This window comes from Oculina patagonica, chromosome 9 (assembly GCF_052425735.1).
Source record: "Oculina patagonica isolate OP01 chromosome 9, crgOcupat, whole genome shotgun sequence".
Lineage (NCBI taxonomy): Eukaryota > Metazoa > Cnidaria > Anthozoa > Scleractinia > Oculinidae > Oculina > Oculina patagonica.
This window is the reverse complement of record NC_135766.1, coordinates 28,317,863-28,334,487: the sequence shown is the minus strand read 5'-3', so window position 1 is coordinate 28,334,487 and position 16,625 is coordinate 28,317,863. Positions and strand designations below refer to the sequence as shown.

At 36.5% G+C, this 16,625-nt stretch overlaps 3 protein-coding genes across 5 annotated transcripts in view; 1 reads left to right on the top strand and 2 right to left on the bottom strand.

Annotated features, from left to right (window-relative positions):
- The window catches only part of LOC144664670 (vitamin K-dependent gamma-carboxylase-like), a 171,972-nt gene that overhangs the window by 47,134 nt on the left and 108,213 nt on the right, over positions 1-16,625 (bottom strand). The window lies entirely within an intron of this gene.
- Positions 1-16,625, bottom strand: part of LOC144664827 (DNA-binding transcriptional regulator BolA-like) — a 94,813-nt gene that overhangs the window by 32,417 nt on the left and 45,771 nt on the right. The gene's annotated exons all lie outside the window — the stretch shown is intronic.
- LOC144664646 (uncharacterized) overlaps positions 1-16,625 on the top strand; it is a 28,438-nt gene that overhangs the window by 2,105 nt on the left and 9,708 nt on the right. Inside the window, exons 2-11 of one of the 3 annotated variants that reach the window (XM_078525812.1) lie at positions 254-405; positions 4,885-5,126; positions 6,041-6,169; positions 8,194-8,275; positions 9,356-9,397; positions 13,020-13,162; positions 13,416-13,534; positions 14,133-14,196; positions 14,960-15,358; positions 16,371-16,555. In XM_078525812.1, coding sequence (XP_078381938.1) covers positions 254-405; positions 4,885-5,126; positions 6,041-6,169; positions 8,194-8,275; positions 9,356-9,397; positions 13,020-13,162; positions 13,416-13,534; positions 14,133-14,196; positions 14,960-15,358; positions 16,371-16,555 — 1,557 coding nt within the window. Of the gene's footprint in view, positions 1-253; positions 406-1,590; positions 1,767-4,884; positions 5,127-6,040; positions 6,170-8,193; positions 8,276-9,355; positions 9,398-13,019; positions 13,163-13,415; positions 13,535-14,132; positions 14,197-14,959; positions 15,359-16,370; positions 16,556-16,625 lie in introns of those variants that run through there. The other 2 variants (XM_078525814.1, XM_078525813.1) reach the window with 2 other exon arrangements.

Genomic DNA, 16,625 nt, shown 5'->3' with positions numbered 1-16,625 from the left:
TAATTAATAATTAATTAAAATTATTATTAATTAATTGTGATGATGATTGTGACCCTGATGATGACAACATGTTGAAAACGTTTGGTTTATTTTAATTGAATAACTTTTTAATTTTATTAATTGTGAATTTAGGATTTTACCCTTTTCGCCACTTATTATTATATTGTAATAACATAATTACTGATGATTTATCACTGTTTTGCATGTAAAAATGGAATCAATAAATTGTGTGTATTATGTTGATATGTTGTAGGTGACACCCAGCAGTAAAGCTGAAACAGCGGGAATTGCTGAAGGATTGTTGGTAAGATCAATCAACAATGCTAACTGTGAAGATTGGACGCACAGTGATGCCCTCAACAGTATCAAAAGGACTGGATCCATGTTAAAATTGATTCTCTGCAAGTGAGTTGAAAAGGGCACTTACTGTAGTTGTTTGTGCAGGGTGGGGAGGGGGTGAGGGTTGGGGACCTTTTTGGGGAGGGGATCAAAGGGCATAGGAACCTTGCAGGCAAGGGGATAATAAAGCTAAACAGACTGAGATAGATATTTGACGGTTGATGACCAAATTAGTGTATCACATTTTAATTTAAACTTGATAGAACATGATAATATTATTCATTTATTTAGTCATTGATACAAGCTTCAATTTATTTAGAGAATCTTTAGATACCAAATTTTCTAAATGTCACTGAGACTGGGTTTCAAAAGTAATAACGTGACATTCCTTCTAGTCTTGTTTGAAAAGAAAATAAGAGGGTGTGTTTGTTTATAAACAAAAGAAAAAAAATCAAAACAAAATAAAGGAAGGATTTCGTGCATATTTAGAAATATTAATGCAACCCAAAGCATAGTATGAGATTAAAATTTGTATTTTTTTTTACCGATAATTCATCTAAAATTAAAACACATGACAGTACAATGTCTGAAATGATATGTCTAGGGGTGAATAATAACCCAAACATTAATATTATTTTAATTATTGTAGCAGCATTGGGAATGTTGTTAAAAATAATATGATATGATTGTTATTTTTACGAGCCAGCACCTTGGAGATCACCTAAATTTTCAGTTTTCTTAAAACTCTGAAAGATGATTTGTAAATTATTTTTAGAAGATGCACTTGTGAATAATCATTGTAATCAGTTTGAAATGAAATAAGCTGTGAAACAGATCAAGCAGTTTCAAAAAGATTTTTACAATGGGGATCAAACGATTTGTAAGGTCATCTGTGTTCCTGACACCCATTTACATGTATGTTGGTGACATTTTATTTGACATTTTCAATCTGTGATTGAAATGTGGTGTATTATTTTATTCATAAATAATTTATAACAGCTTCATGCCCCTGCATGCATACATGCTTAGTGTCTGTTGTGTTATTTTTCTCAATGTTGGGAACAATAATTATTTTTAAAGATTCAATTTGAAAGGAAAAATTAATTTAAGTTAAAATTTGCATGTACAAAAAACATATTCTGACCTTCACAACTCTCTGTGAAATAAGATATGTTAATTGATTATTAATGAAGGCCTTCCTTTTAAGGCATGTGTTTGTTTTAGTGTGTTATTAGAGAAGCAAAGTGATTAAATTACAGGCTGGGTTGGATGAAGTGTTAAAATGGAATGCTGATTTCAATACACAGCTATCTGGTTTGGGAATCTGTGGTTCCTTGTGAAAATCACACTGCCAAAGGATATTATTTCTGATATATCATGGCTAGTGAAGTAAAAGTTGTTTCAAAAGCAACTTTTAGCTTCAGCAGGTAACATGCTTGTTTAAATTTATGGATGAAATTACTGTGTTATGAATTCTAGCTTTGTACATGTAGCACACACATAGTCTGACTGAATCTCATTCCATTCCCCTTTTACAGTATAAAATTTGCCCTTTGCAAAATCATTGTTTTGGATAGCTGTAATAACAGTTGATATTAAGCAATAATTGCAACAATTTGGATCCTCTCTTCTTGAATGTATACATTGATCTCTTTTGTTTATATGCATATACTGAAACATGGCAATGTGTTAAGATCACAATGTCAAGATCATGGCTAATATTTTGTTGTGATCAGCTTTTTACCCAGTTGGGTCTGAGTCCAAATTATTCTCAAACCTAGAAAGAGTAATTTTTTTTCTAGTGTGTAGATTTTGATGTGCAATCATCTATGTCAGAAACTGTTCATTTCAAATCAATTTCACTTCCTAATTTGCATGTCGAGTTCTTCATCTGAACATGTTCTCCTAGTTTAAGTAAATTTGTGTACATTAGGTTTTCAAGTTAATATTTCGTAGGTAACATGGCCATCTTGTGCAGGAACAATGCATTTTATACTGTCCTGTACATTTTATTTATTTCAAATTTTTTTTTTTGGATTATTTTTTCTATTCAATAACCTAAGTCAAAGAATAAATAATGAGATTTGAATGAATTTGTCATAACATCATGTAAATCTTTCTGGTCTACTTAATATGAAGTACAGTGTAATTCAAGGTATCATTTCAAATGACCCTGTATCAGTGCATTTGATCATAAATGGGACAAATCGTTTCCAGACTTTCCATCTACATGCAGTAGACAAATTTGCTTGATATCTTACATAGTAAAACGGTAGTCATTCAATGATTTTACACTCTGAATGATTATGAATTTTAATTTTAAAGCTTGATACACTATAGATTCAAATGTTATAGCAAACATTCCTTGTTGTAGAATGGCTCTGATTTAAGTGCAGGCTAGGTGCACTACATGAATTGTATAGACTATCACTTTGTAAAAACGTTGTATGCAAAACTGGGTTGTTCATATCCCTTTGTGCATAATACTAGATGTGCTGGCAACATGCATGTACACTGTATGTGGTTTCAATTTATCTTTGGTTTAAAATTTTTCAAACCAGTGATTTTTATTTTTCATTGTGTCATATCCATCATTATAATCTGAAATTCGAAAACAAAGGGCAATAGAAATCAAACTGGTTTGAAAATTTTAACAAAAAATAAACCACAACTTGTATCTTGAGTGTAGAAAGCCTTTACATAAATCTGTAGTCATGGCTGGATGTTGTGTATTTATTGTTTATTTTTTACCTTCCTACTGAGAAATTCAAATCTTTGTTATCTGCACTATACATGTGTGTGTTTAGATTGTGTGACAATTATATTCCCAGTTTATATTTCATATTATTTTTAACACATGACATTTGTACATGTACATTGCATATAATACAACATTTTCAGCTGTCATGCTTTGTGAATTTCAAAGTTAACAATTGATAAAGATCAGCAGATTGCGAAAATCTGACAGTAACACTGCTTTGTAAAGTTGCTTGTGCGAAAGGTTAAGAGCATGCAAACATTTTAGTTGAAGAAACAGAGATTTGTTTTTTTTTTTATCTTACAATTGAACACAAAACAGGTTGAGGGTTTATCATGACTAAAATCTCCCTGGAAGTAATTTAATTGCCAGATTTTCCATTTAATGTAAGTTATTAATTTGGTCTGTGTGCTTTTCGCCGCTGTTATCCTTATTTATCCAAGTACATTTACGTGAGTTTTGCTCATGGCACAGTTTAATCCTATAGGGGCACCTGTCATGATTGGAAGATTTGCAAATAACAGCCCATTGGCTATAGGAAAGATTCCTAAAACCTCCCATATGCAGAATACATGTAAAATCCATCTTAGATGGTGAAATTGTGATCCATATTATTTTGTTTGTTTCACCTTATTATTTTTTACCTAAAATATGTGTCCTGCATTAATATCAAATCAAGAAATAGTCAGAATGACCCAGATTTCTTTTGTAAGTCAACTGCCTTTTGTGTGACATCATAATGGTCCTTCTGTAGTTGCTTTTCCTGTCAATACATTTTATTCTCAACAAAGTCGCAGGACGTTTCCTGACTTGTGCTAACAACATTGTGTTCCACTTGGGAGGCAGTTAAATTAATTAGCATTTTTTAATGTAGAATGGTTTCATGGGTCATTGATTTCTCGAACTGCATAGTAATTAAAAATTACTGAAGTTGCACTTAAACAATGCAAGACAGACAATTAAATTTACAATTGATTGAACTGTTTATTAAAGCACCGTCTACAGGAGCAATTTTTATGTGAATTTTTTTATTTGATCATGTAGATAAGGAAAATTGGCCAGTCTTCTTGTGACAAATACTGTAATTATTTTCTGAGAAGCTGGCATGTTGGCTTCTCTCCCCATCCAGGGGGAGTAGAAATACTCCTACAGTAGAGCTTTGCTTCATGCTACTGAAACTGGGATAACCTCCGACCTGATAGGCCACTAGGCTTGAAGGCAGACTTTACCTTTTACATTTTGTTTGCTTATAAATAGCTACTACTGTAGGTAGATAAAAAAACCTGTTGCAGTTTATTTTTGATCTCAGTTAATTTGTTTTATTTTTACTATATAAATTATAGGGTTATGGTAAGGGTATGGCGTTAAAGTCATATATTTTTAAAAAAAGTAGTGGTTCACCCAACGTTTCCTACATGGCAAAGTGAATAAGGGTTTTCACAGCAAATTCAGAGGTTGAGAGTGCAGTGCAGGTTAATAAGTAAAAAGAAAAAAAAGACGACAGTACTTAGGGGAGGGAGATAAAAGCAGATAGTAGGGGAGGGTTAGTAAGGAGGGTGGGGGGGGGAATATGAGACATCAAGGGAGGGGAAGTGTTTTGCTTTTTCTACTTAATATATTAACCTTGTATAAAAAATAGTTAGAAAAAAACTAACAAGTTAAAATACAAGATAAACTGAGATCACAAAAATTAACTGCAACATATCTATTAAGTCCAATCAATCCCTTGATCACTTGCCTCTATGACCTGTTTCATAAATGATTGTGAACTTTTCTTTTTTTTTTAGAAAATCTACTCCATCCCCTGAACCAAATTCAACTAGCAGCAATTTTTTCCCATCAAAAACAACTGATGACATAAACACAGGCAGGTCTCATGTCTCCAAGGCAACATTCAAGCCATCATCTTCAAATGAAGTGTTGTCCTATGCAACGATGCCCAGAGGCGGTGAAAAAAAGGATACAGATATAAAGAGATGGAGAGATGTTGAAGAAAACAATAACGAAGATGCTTTCATGTCACAGAAAGGTTTGTGTGTTGTGGTTTAAGTTTATTTTGGAAAATCTGATTATTCCTTACTAGGAAGATGAAGACTCAGTGTCTTATGGTCTTATTAGCTTGCGCAGTGGACTTTCGATCAAGTGTTGTGGGTTTATACATGTATGCTAGCCAAGGTCATTGTGTTGTGTCCTTGGGCAAAACACTTCCACAGTGCCTCTCTCCATTTAGGAGTGTCCAGAGTGGGACAGGAGGGTGGGAGCCTGGGAGAAAAGGGGCGAGAGACAGGAGACGAGACAATAGTAAGCAGGATTTCCAAGATGGTGGGAACCGGAAGAAATTGAGAAAAATCTATCAACATTTTGTTGTCTTTTGCAAAAGAAATGGGGCAAAGAGGAGGGAACCATAATGAAAATGGCAGGAAGTGGGAGTAAAAAGTATGGGAGGCGGGAGTAAAAGGTATGGGAAGTGAAAGGTCCAGACCCCCCTGTCCCCCCTCCCACTCAGGAGCATGGACACAGTCTGGTACACTGTTAGAGCAATCTGGTCGGGAAGGGACCTGGCATAACCTGTAACTTGGAGATCCCATCCCATTTAGGAATAGTAGCAATACTCTTAAAATGAATTTTGCTACAGAAACCAGGATTCAGCTCAGGAAGCTGAATGACGAAAGTATAACCACAACACTGTTTCACTCAAAATAATTTAAAATGCTTTTTTTTCATACGACTTTTGCTCATACTGATCCACAAGTACAATGTAGTTGGGTTACAGTGACAAGGGCATGTTAAGTACAAAATGTATGCTGGCTGGTTACAAGTGCCCATTTTACAAGATTGTTTTCTCATACAGTATGCGTCTCTCCAACCAGCATGATTACCCAGCATTTATATGTATTTTTTATGCATTGTATAGTTAATGTTTTTACTTTTCTTGCTTTCCAGATCATTTATCCGACGGCAATGAATGGAACCCTGACATCATATCAGGTGTGGTTCGACCTCCAGAGCAAATCAAATTAGTTCATGGTATTGAGGCTATTCGATCCGTGTCAAGTTCTTCAACATCATCAGGTATTTACATTCAAGTATTTACTGGTAATGTTTGTATGCAACATCTGCATGTTTCATATAATTGTAGAAGGATGGGCAACAACATCCTCTTTATTTTTCCTTATCAATAAATTAAATTACAGAAATTGATATATAAATATTACTAAAGATAAGGAGCTCTGGCAACCCGAAATAACCACTAGGTTAATCAAAGTCTCTTCGAGATACCGACTTTTTTTGCATGAAGTATGAGTCGAGGTAGACCGCTGTTCAATGTGTTCAAGGCCGTATCGTTACGATTGCTCCACGAAAGAGCACGAAAAAAATACGGATATTTCCGACTACTGTCGGAGAAAACATTGCGTAAACAAATCGATACACTCAAGCTGCGTTTTTTCTGACTCGTCCCCAGTCGTCTTCATATAGCAGGCGGCAATCTCTCCCTCCGCTGTATATTTGCCGCGTGCTGTATGAAGACGACTGGGGACGAGTCAGGCGTTTTTTCGCTCCCCGCCCCCACCCTCTTGCTTCTTCTGTTTTGTGCTGGCGTCCAGGTCTCTCGCCGTTCTCACCGAGCGCTCATCGATCGAAAAACACGAAAAATAGAGGGCTGTGGACAGTCTATGCCCGGGGGGGGCACTTCCTATAAATGGGCTAATGGGGATGTGCCGCTGGATGGGGTCGCATTTTCACGACTGGACTGACTATAATGGGGTCGCCATTTCAAGCACTTTTTATAGGGTGACTAGAATGGGGTCACACTTTTCCAGGATTTTGAGAGTACGAAAATCTGGCAAGTTGTGATTTATGAACGGAAATATTCGCCGAAAAATATGTTACCGTATTTATTGCTGTTGTTCAATATTTGACAAACGGCTCCCAGAAAGTTGGGGTCGTAAAAATTAAATTTACCCAAAAGTGACTAAGATGGGGTAGGGGTACTGAGAGGCCAGCGGCACATACCCAACAAAAATTTACCCAAGTACCCCCAAGTATGCGAGGGTCGGATATCAAGACAGCTTCTTCGTGGGCTTAAGAAGGATTAAACAAAAGCCATATATACAGTGAATGCTATCGAATTATATTTGAAGATGAAATACGAAGGAATTTTGCTGTCTTTGACTGGAATTCCACTCGAACTGCGTAGATACGATCGCATGTTGTAAAGCCGATTCATGCAACATTGCTGTCAACGCGAGGTCACGTCCCTAACGACCTAGGCTGATGACAAAATAGAATGGGCGCTTGTAGCGACCAAATTTGGCCTAAAAAAGAAGCCTTAAAAGAAGCCCCCATCTCTTGCATTTGTTTTAACTTCAATAATATCTTTGAAAAGAGCAAGTTTTTTGGTATGGTTTATTTTTGACGTTTGTAATTTTTAAACGATGTACGTGCTAGTGGCTATTTATTCGTGTTTTAGTTACGCAATCCATTGTTTGTGCGACGCTTTTTATAGATCGCCTTTCAGACACACGTGCGTTGAGATAAGAAAGCTGACATGTCACTTTTAACATTGTTATATAACGTTTGTAAATGTGACAAGTCACGTTTTTTCCACGAGATCGCGTGATCACCCACAGCGGAAAGTAATCCCTTGAGAAATTAAAATATTCCCTTGAGAAATTTAAAAAGTCCCTTGAGAGTAGACAAGAATGTTCCAAATTTTGCCCCACATAACTGCTATTCTCCTATTTTCGCTTGTAAACAAGCAAAAAAAGTCGCAAAAATGTCGGGTTGCCAGTTTACAAATGGGCTTAATAACATTAATTGATTAAGGTGAAGGGCTTATATGAGATTAAAAACAGAGAAGAAGTTTGGTGAAATTACAAGATTTATCATAGCCAGAAACTGGAGTTATGTGTTGTAAGTGCTGGCTCTGATTGCTGTACTGCCTGGTACATTCAATCCAACCTTTGGATCATTAACTTTGAATGGTAATATTAGATAGGAAAAATCGAAAATATCTTAAAGGTCTTCAGAAGACCACAATAATATATTGCCTGTACTCACATTCAGCATTTAATAATATGTTTTTTTTTTTGTAGAGCCTAGTGTTCAAGTTAGAGCACCAGTGGATCCGCGGGGATTTACTGACAAACCACGTCCCATTGGACGAGGAGGAAGAAGGTAAATACACGTAGTAAACATGTTTCACAAATAACTGTTAAATTATTGAGGAACAGAAAAGCAACTAATGTAAACAGAAACTTGTTGAAATCTTTTATTAAAACACCCTAAGCTGACTTTGGCATACGTCACGGGTTTACTAATTCCTAAAATAAAGATAGTGTTAGTCTAACATTTCTTTGCTGAATGTTTTTGAAAAATCGCAATCATGATTAAAGGAGGTTAGTTTTATTTATCTTGCCTGCCCTGGGTAACCAAACCTCGCTGCTAAATTAAATTGGTGTTTAAGTATAGATCAGAGAAAATTTAAATATATATTTATTAATCAATAACAATTTCTTTGAAACAATCACTTCAGGATCTAACGTAACAAAACCTTAAAAATCAACAAAATGGCCAATGCGGATAATGTATATTTCCGTTAGGGTCAAGTTAAAAATGGTCTCATGTGAAACACTATTTGAATGAATGAATGCCTTGATTTTTCACTATCTGGACTACAAAATAACTAATTATAAATAGTAAATATTAACTATAAAAAAGCTCTTTTCTTGATTCATCCCCACTATTCATTGTATTTGTTTGCTCATTAAAAGAATAAACAGGTGTTTTGTTTAAAATTGTGTTTTAAACATGTAAGACTTAATGTAAATCATGCACAGTCTAACTGCATTCATTTACAGTGTATTAAAGCCCAAGTAAAAAGTAAACCTCAGAATTCATGTGCATCTCATAATCACACAAAAAATTGCAATTATTCTGCTTCCCAAAGAGTCTCTTAATTGCTTATCAGTTAGATATTATCCTAAGACTCCTGATTGTAATCTTTGTAGTCCAATATTTTTAGTGGGAGGAAGTCACATAGCCCTTGCTATGAATTGTCTATAGATAGCCTAAACTTGAGCAATGAATAATCGTGAAAAGTAATTTTAATTGATAACATTCATGCAGTAAGTAATTATTACATGTACTTTAGTGTACCGTCGTTGGGGAGAGAAAATCGTGTGAAAAGCCCAAAGAGTATACTAATGGTGACCGTCACTATGTCCTTCTTCTCATTAATATTTTATAATTTCATAGATTTGATGAGAGAGGTTTTCAAACAACTGGAACTAATCTACAGTTAGTATTCAGTGATTTTTATATTTTGCACAATAACTCACACAATTAATATGTAACTCACCATACGCAGTCACTCCCAAACAATTCTTAATTTTATTTGGTTTCATTCATGAACATAATGGTAACTAATTGAGCATACAACATCATCATCATTGTTCCTTTTCACCCCCTTGGGAGCATAGGGCGTCCACCAGTTTCCTCCACGGTTCTTTATTAATGCTTTGGCTCTTTCCCAGGAGTAGCCTACTCTTTCCAACTCCTGCAGCATGGATTGCTTCCAATTGTTCCTTGGTCGTCCAACTCTCCTCTTTCCCTGTGATCCCGACGGGATCATCACCTTGTAGTGGTGGGGTGGCTTGAGTGCCTCTATGACCCCTAGAGCTATGCTGGCTGAAGTTCTAAACTCCTGGTAGGGCCACCCATGCCGGACAGGTCGAAGGGTAGAGGCCTGACAAAGAGTGATCCCCTGGCCCTCCTGTTTGGAGGTTGGGCGTAGGGCTAGAAACCCTATCCCGTAAAAAGAGTCATATGCTACAGAAACCGAAACCAGTTTAATTAAGCATACAGTGGAGAGTATTTGCCCAGACTGTTTGCACTCTGTATGTCGTAATAAACTACATAAAATATAGTTTTAGTACGTTTGTGTGGTACTGGAAAGGCTTAATAACTGCTTCCCAAGGAAAAGGTACATTTTTAAGATCAAAAAGAAAAAGTTGTCAAAGTCTATCTCAGATCAACAAAATGATGATTTTCAAGAGAGATAAATTCAAGTCACGTTAACAAGATGTTTTAAGTGCTTATTACACTCCTAAACAAATTCACAAATTAAATAAGAACCTTGAAAACATAAAGTGTAGTGAATAATTTTATAACTGATCGCATATCATACAAATTTTTACCAGGAAATTTTAATTAACTGGTCCATTTTTGCAAGCAATTAACTAAACCATTTTGTGTGATTATTCCTTGTATATTCAGGGCTTGAGACTAACTTTTTAACTCACTGGTTTACTGGCTAGTGACATGTCATATTTTACTAGCCAAAAGTAATTTTTCACTAGTCAGGTATATTGTTTCTATCAAGAACAGTTGACTTTTCCGAGTTTTTCACTAGCCAAATGGCTAGTAGGAATGCTAAACCTGGTAGCCAAAACCTAAATTTTAGTAGCCTTTGGCTAGTTGGCTACCGTTAGTCTCGAGCCCTGTAATATACTGCTTTGAATTTGTTCATTTATATGCAATGTTTTCTTTTTTTTTAACCTATTTTGTGTTATTAATAATGTTCCATTTATGAGCTATAATATTCAAATTTGCCTTTGTCTGTATCACTGCACTTCATAGTACATGCAGCTTTCAAAATAAATCTTAAATGTTTGCAAATAACAAGAATACAAGGAAATAAATAAAAATATCAAACCTAATAACTTGAAATAAACTAATAAAGGAATGAATTTTAATTAATAAATTTATGCAAATGCCTTCTCAGAGAACAAAGCAAATTTTCAACCTATTTTAAGCTAAGTATATTTATATCTAATTAATAGAATGTGGAAAACAAGTTTAACTTTTTTGCAAATGAATGATGTAAATTTCTTACAGATAATAAAATGACCAAAACTGGGATTTAATGATTGTAGAAAAATCTCATTTTTCCTGTATTTTACATTTTTATTTAAAGTTTTGAAAGTGATTTGAAAAGTTTCATTAATTTCCTCAATCAAACCTCTGTCAGTAGTGTACACATACATGTTAACAACTAGCCACTGAGTAGCAAAACTGTGTAAAAAAAACTTTGTTTTTTTGAGTAATTTACGTTTACACAACAGAGGAAGGTAGGTACGGGCCAGTCAAAAAATTGGTCCAGACCTAACCGGTTTTGTAGAGAAACAGTCAAATCAAAGCAGGGCCATAGGCGGCAATGGCCCTGTTTTGATTTGACTGTTTCTCTACAAAAGCGGTTAGGTCCGGACGGATTTTTTGACTGGTCCGTACCAAATTTTCTCTGTCGTGTAAACGCGCCTTTAGTCACTTAGCTCGTAATGGAAACACATCTAAAACAGTTCCAAAAACATAACTAAAGGTTATTTCTTCATTTACAGGAAAAAAAAAATACATATATGTTATTTGCCTGCCGGGAGGACCGTATTGGGAAAAACTGTACCCGAGGTCTTGAGTACGGCCCGAGGCCGCAGGCCGAGGGCCATGCTCAAGACCGAGGGTACAGTTTTTCCCAATACGGACCGACCTTTTTCCCAATACGGACTGGCCGACGTTTTTATTTGTTTCCTACTTTAATTTGTTTGGAAAAGAAACCGAGAAAAAATGTGTCGCAAAATCTTTGTTTGTATACGAGCGGATTAGATCAGTTCAATGTTGAGTCTGACTCGATCGGCGAGCAAGAGTGAAGAATTCTGTTTGCTATTTAATTCGGAATAAATTAGCTTCGTTTAAAATGAACCGTACTCAAGAAAGGTTCAGCATCTTGAATTTACACTGCAGAGAATCAAGAAAAGCAAATAAAATCATAAATATAGCACACACAAGCCACAAAACTTAGCACATTTAAATCGATTTCGCCGGCTTCCCGATCAGTTCCCGATAAATGTTTTGAAAAGTCTTGAAAGAAACTTTGCTGGCAGGGTGTTAATTCTATTTCTCTTGACTCAAAAATACTCTTTGACTGAAAAGCAGTATTTTAAGCTATTCACACTTGTATTGAACAGATTTATAATAATCTCTGTAATGATTTCCAGCAGAATTATATTCTGATAAACAGTGCCAAACTGAATGAATGCATAGTGTCTACGAACGGCACAATAAATTGTGATATTTTAATCAAAGAATCTCATTTCCTTGAATGATGGCAATTAGTGCTCTGTTTTTAGCGAAAAGTGACGGATAAACAAGGCAGTTTAACTTTTAGAGCGAGTTTAAAAACCGGTGAAGTTTATATAAGCTTACCGCATATGGCGTGAAAATCATTGCGAAACTACGAACGGTAAACTACAACTCAATTTTGTTGAGAAATAAATAAATACTCGCCTTTTGAAGAACTTTGAGGTCTTTAATTCCAGTGCTATTTTGTCCTTTCAAATTTACAACGGTTGGTGAACAGCTATTTCGATTTTGGAGAGCAAAATTTTCATGTGTTCGTTAGACCGAAGCTGCAAAATGATTTCGCGCCGTGAGTGGTCAGTACGCGGGGTCCGGATGGGAAAATCCGGACCGCTGGAGCGCGTGCAATTAACCATTAGGTTCAAGGATTTAGGATTCCGGACCGCAGAGATGCTTGAGAAAAAATAAAGCTTAATATTTGAAGGTATCAAATTGGAATCTGAGAGTGTTGCATTTCAAAACTGTCTAAAGCTCACCATACTTCTAAGCCTGTGAACGCAGGCAGTTTTCTGCGTGTTGCCAGCATGATGCAACTAACTTCTGGGCACAAAATAAAGATTGTTGTTGTTGTTGTTGTTACTAAAAATCGATCTGCATTGGCAGGTTAGATATGCCTCTGGGTTGTAATAAGATTCCTAAAACTGAAAGCCTGATGCAGCACAACTAGCGGTTGCACAATTCACTTCAGATTGACACTGTGTGTTGTCTTTTGTGTTTTCTTATCAAGGTTGACGTCGGGTTCTATAGGCTCTGAAGAAGAGTTCAATATGGCAAATGGTGATGCAAGCAGTTCAGACTCAGCTCCGTCAGTGACAAACAGACCTGCCTTGCAGCAGTTTAGGAAACAAAAAGAGCAGGCAGCCTTTGAAGGTACAGTTCACTTTTAAATTTCTCATGTTACATTGGTGTAAGTGGTGTACATGTAACTTCTATGTGCTAAGTGCTTACCGGTTTTTTTTGTTTTCTTGTAAGTAAATCTTAATTCTGACACTTAATTTGTAACCATAAGAAATCGTTGAGTCACAGAGATACATGTAGATAATCACTAGCCAGCTTACACTGGAAACAACAACAATTTGACACACATCTGTTCAGTATTAAAATATTGCATTTCAATTTTCAGCCACAAAGGAACCTAAACCTGTCAAAGTAGTAGCCCCACCAATTCGAAGCAAACCTCCCAGGAAATACAGCGACGAGCACAAGATTTCAGAGACAACTAACACAGGACCTCATCGCCCAGTAAGTTACACTCTAAAACCTAAGTACATGTCCCGGGGAAGGGGGTACTTGACCTATGTTTAGGTATAGGGGTGCCATTGAAACCCTGACCCTGTTTAGTACAGTAAAAACTCAATATACCTAACCTGTGAAGGACAACATCCACTATTTTAAGACCCTATTGAGGACAAAGGACAACATCGACAATTATTTGTGCCTTATTGCAATAGCAGTTATAATTTCTGGCACATTGTCACTTGCGTTCTGTATGCCATGTTCGACGCATTGAAAAGACAGGACAGGTTTAGGCCCTGTTAAGGACAGGGAAGCTTGAAATTATTACCCTGTTCAGTGCAGGAGGGATCGAAGACCATACCCTATCCAGCCACACGTCCCCAGGGCTGGAAATAATGGCCAGTGATTTGATCTGTAATTATTACCGATCAAATTCACCAGCCAAAAATTAAATAAAATTTAAAAGAAAAAATTTAAGTGCAGGGGAAATGATTTGCACCTTCACAAAAAACACCTATAAAACTGCGTCCCCGTATAGGCAAAATAGAAGTGCCCCCAAGGATTATGAAAGTGTCACATTAACATTTTTCTTTTGCTTTTGTAGTCGATCCAAAGGGGAGGAAAGTGGTACAAAGAGATGTTCAAAGAATTACATTCAAATGCAGGAAGTATGTCATGCTAGCTGAAATAATTCATTCAATTTGCAGTACAGCGATTTAATACTGGTACAAAAGGCAAAACCCTCGTGCTCAGTACTGCTCAGTAGCTTTCATTTGAATGGTCACACACTAGGGTTTCACCCACAGGCTTGAAAGTTAGAACCACCTTGTACAGCATAATAAACAGTACCACATGAAAGAACTGCTCAATAGCTTTCAATTAAATAGTCACACACTAGGGTTTCATCCACATACTTAAAAGTCAAATCTCCTATGTACAGCATAATAAACAGTACCACATGAAAGAACTGCTCAGTAACTTACATTTGAATGGTCACACACTAGGGTTTCATCCATAGACTTAAAAGTTAGAACCACCTTGTAGTACAGCATAATAAACAGTACCACATGAAAGTACTGCTCAATAGCTTTCAATTAAATAGTCACACACTAGGGTTTCATCCACATACTTAAAAGTCAAATCTCCTATGTACAGCATAATAAACAGTACCACATGAAAGAACTGCTCAGTAACTTACATTTGAATGGTCACACACTAGGGTTTCATCCAGAGACTTTAAAGTTAGATCTACCTTGTACAGCATAGTACCACTGAAAGAACTACTCAATAGCTTTCATTTAAATGGTCACACACTAGGGTTTCATTTCCAGACAACTTTATTGCGTGACGCAAGACTCTTGGAAAAAAAAAAGAGCTAACTCGCATTTTTCATAATGCAAGTTTTTAATGAGATTTTTTTTTCCCTTCCAGCTTCTTCAAATCTGTCGGGGTTACTCGCTAGTGACGTTGCCAGGGGAACCGTAAGAGATTATGAGGGTGGTTCTGGCTCATCATCACCGCCAAGGAGTGCTTCCCCCACTCCTGACTACAGAGACAATGAAGTGTTTGGCAGAAAGACAGATTATGTTAATGAAGCGCCTGTGAGGAACTCATACACAAGTAACGTATCTTCACAACCCACCCCATCCTGGTCTAGCGACGAGGGTGAACGGAAAACGTCTTGGCGAGAGACTGGCGAGAGAAGACCGTCACGGCTCAGCCAAAGCCATGTCCCAGCCTGGTACAAAGATATGCAGAAAGGAGTTGAGGTCCCTGTGCAAACGATTGAAGAACCAGAGTCTTACATTGTTCAAAAGAAACCTTCTTATGGTAAATATAGTGTCTGTTCTATCTGCGACTTGGTCTTGTCTCGTGTCGTAGTATCGTTAAAGGGATTGTGTCACGGATTTAAGCTAAATTTAGGCATGGAAAATGACTATCAAATTCGTTGAAATACAAAAATAACCTCTTAAAACAGTGACGGAACATTTCAATGACACAGCAAATACGAAAGAAGGTACGGATGGACAAAAGCGACGAAGATTGAAACGGATTGCGATATGGGTTTGAAATATTGTTGGGCTGAACAGTTTTCAAAGTTAATCTTGTTTGCTTGTAACTTAAAATTATTACGCCCAGGAGACACATTTGGTTGCAATGAAGCTATAATTTTGTCATTTAGATCCATAGATTGAAGTAATTTCTTTGCAAACATTAAGTTTCATAGCGAGTATTTGGCAAAACTTAACTAAATGAACTTAACTCAGCCGTGACAGAGTCCCTTTAATGTCTGTTCCGAAACGTAAATTGCATCTGCTTTGGTTTTCGCGTCACTTTCTTGACCAATCAGAAGTAAAACCAAAACCAATCGTGACTCGCTCACACACGTTTTCCCGCGCTTCGTGCCGGATACACGTATTTGCTTCGAGTTTTGATTGGTTCACTGAATTGTCTGTGTCCTTTGTGATTGGCCAGAGTGATTACGTTGGTTTTGGTTTTACGAAACTCAATTAAAAATCGCTGTAGAAGCTACTTGGTTATTAATGTTCTTGCGCAAATACCAAGCAATCAGAGATAATGTAAAGCTTCTTTAGTATGGCACTTAAACTTAACACAAAGAGAGACGTCTTTTTACTAATCTTATATTGATTTTGCAATTACTAAACTTCGACTTAAATACTCTTTTTTTAAAGATCCATTTGTGCAAGAAACTACGCGTAGACATTTTCTCCGTTTCGGCCAATATTTCAGTTTTCACATTTTTCTCCGTTTCGGACAATATTTCAGTTTTCAGGGCGTGTGTTGTTTTAGTGAATGCAGCATTTTTGTTCTTTCACTGCAGCAAATATCGGCCAAGAGAGAAGATTTGAGGAGCCAGTGTCATCAGCACCTACCACTATGAACGTGTCTCCATCTTACCTAGACCAGAGACGATCTCCAGGATCCGTCACAGTTCAAATGGAAGAGAAAAATCAACCTCCCAGTGCTACAAGTCTGTACGAGAGTCGCTTCCGGGGAAGACCACCGGTAATTTTTTCTTTTTTATCCGTTTCTTTTCCATTGTTCGTAAGTAAAGTAAAGTCTGTGTCCGAGCCAT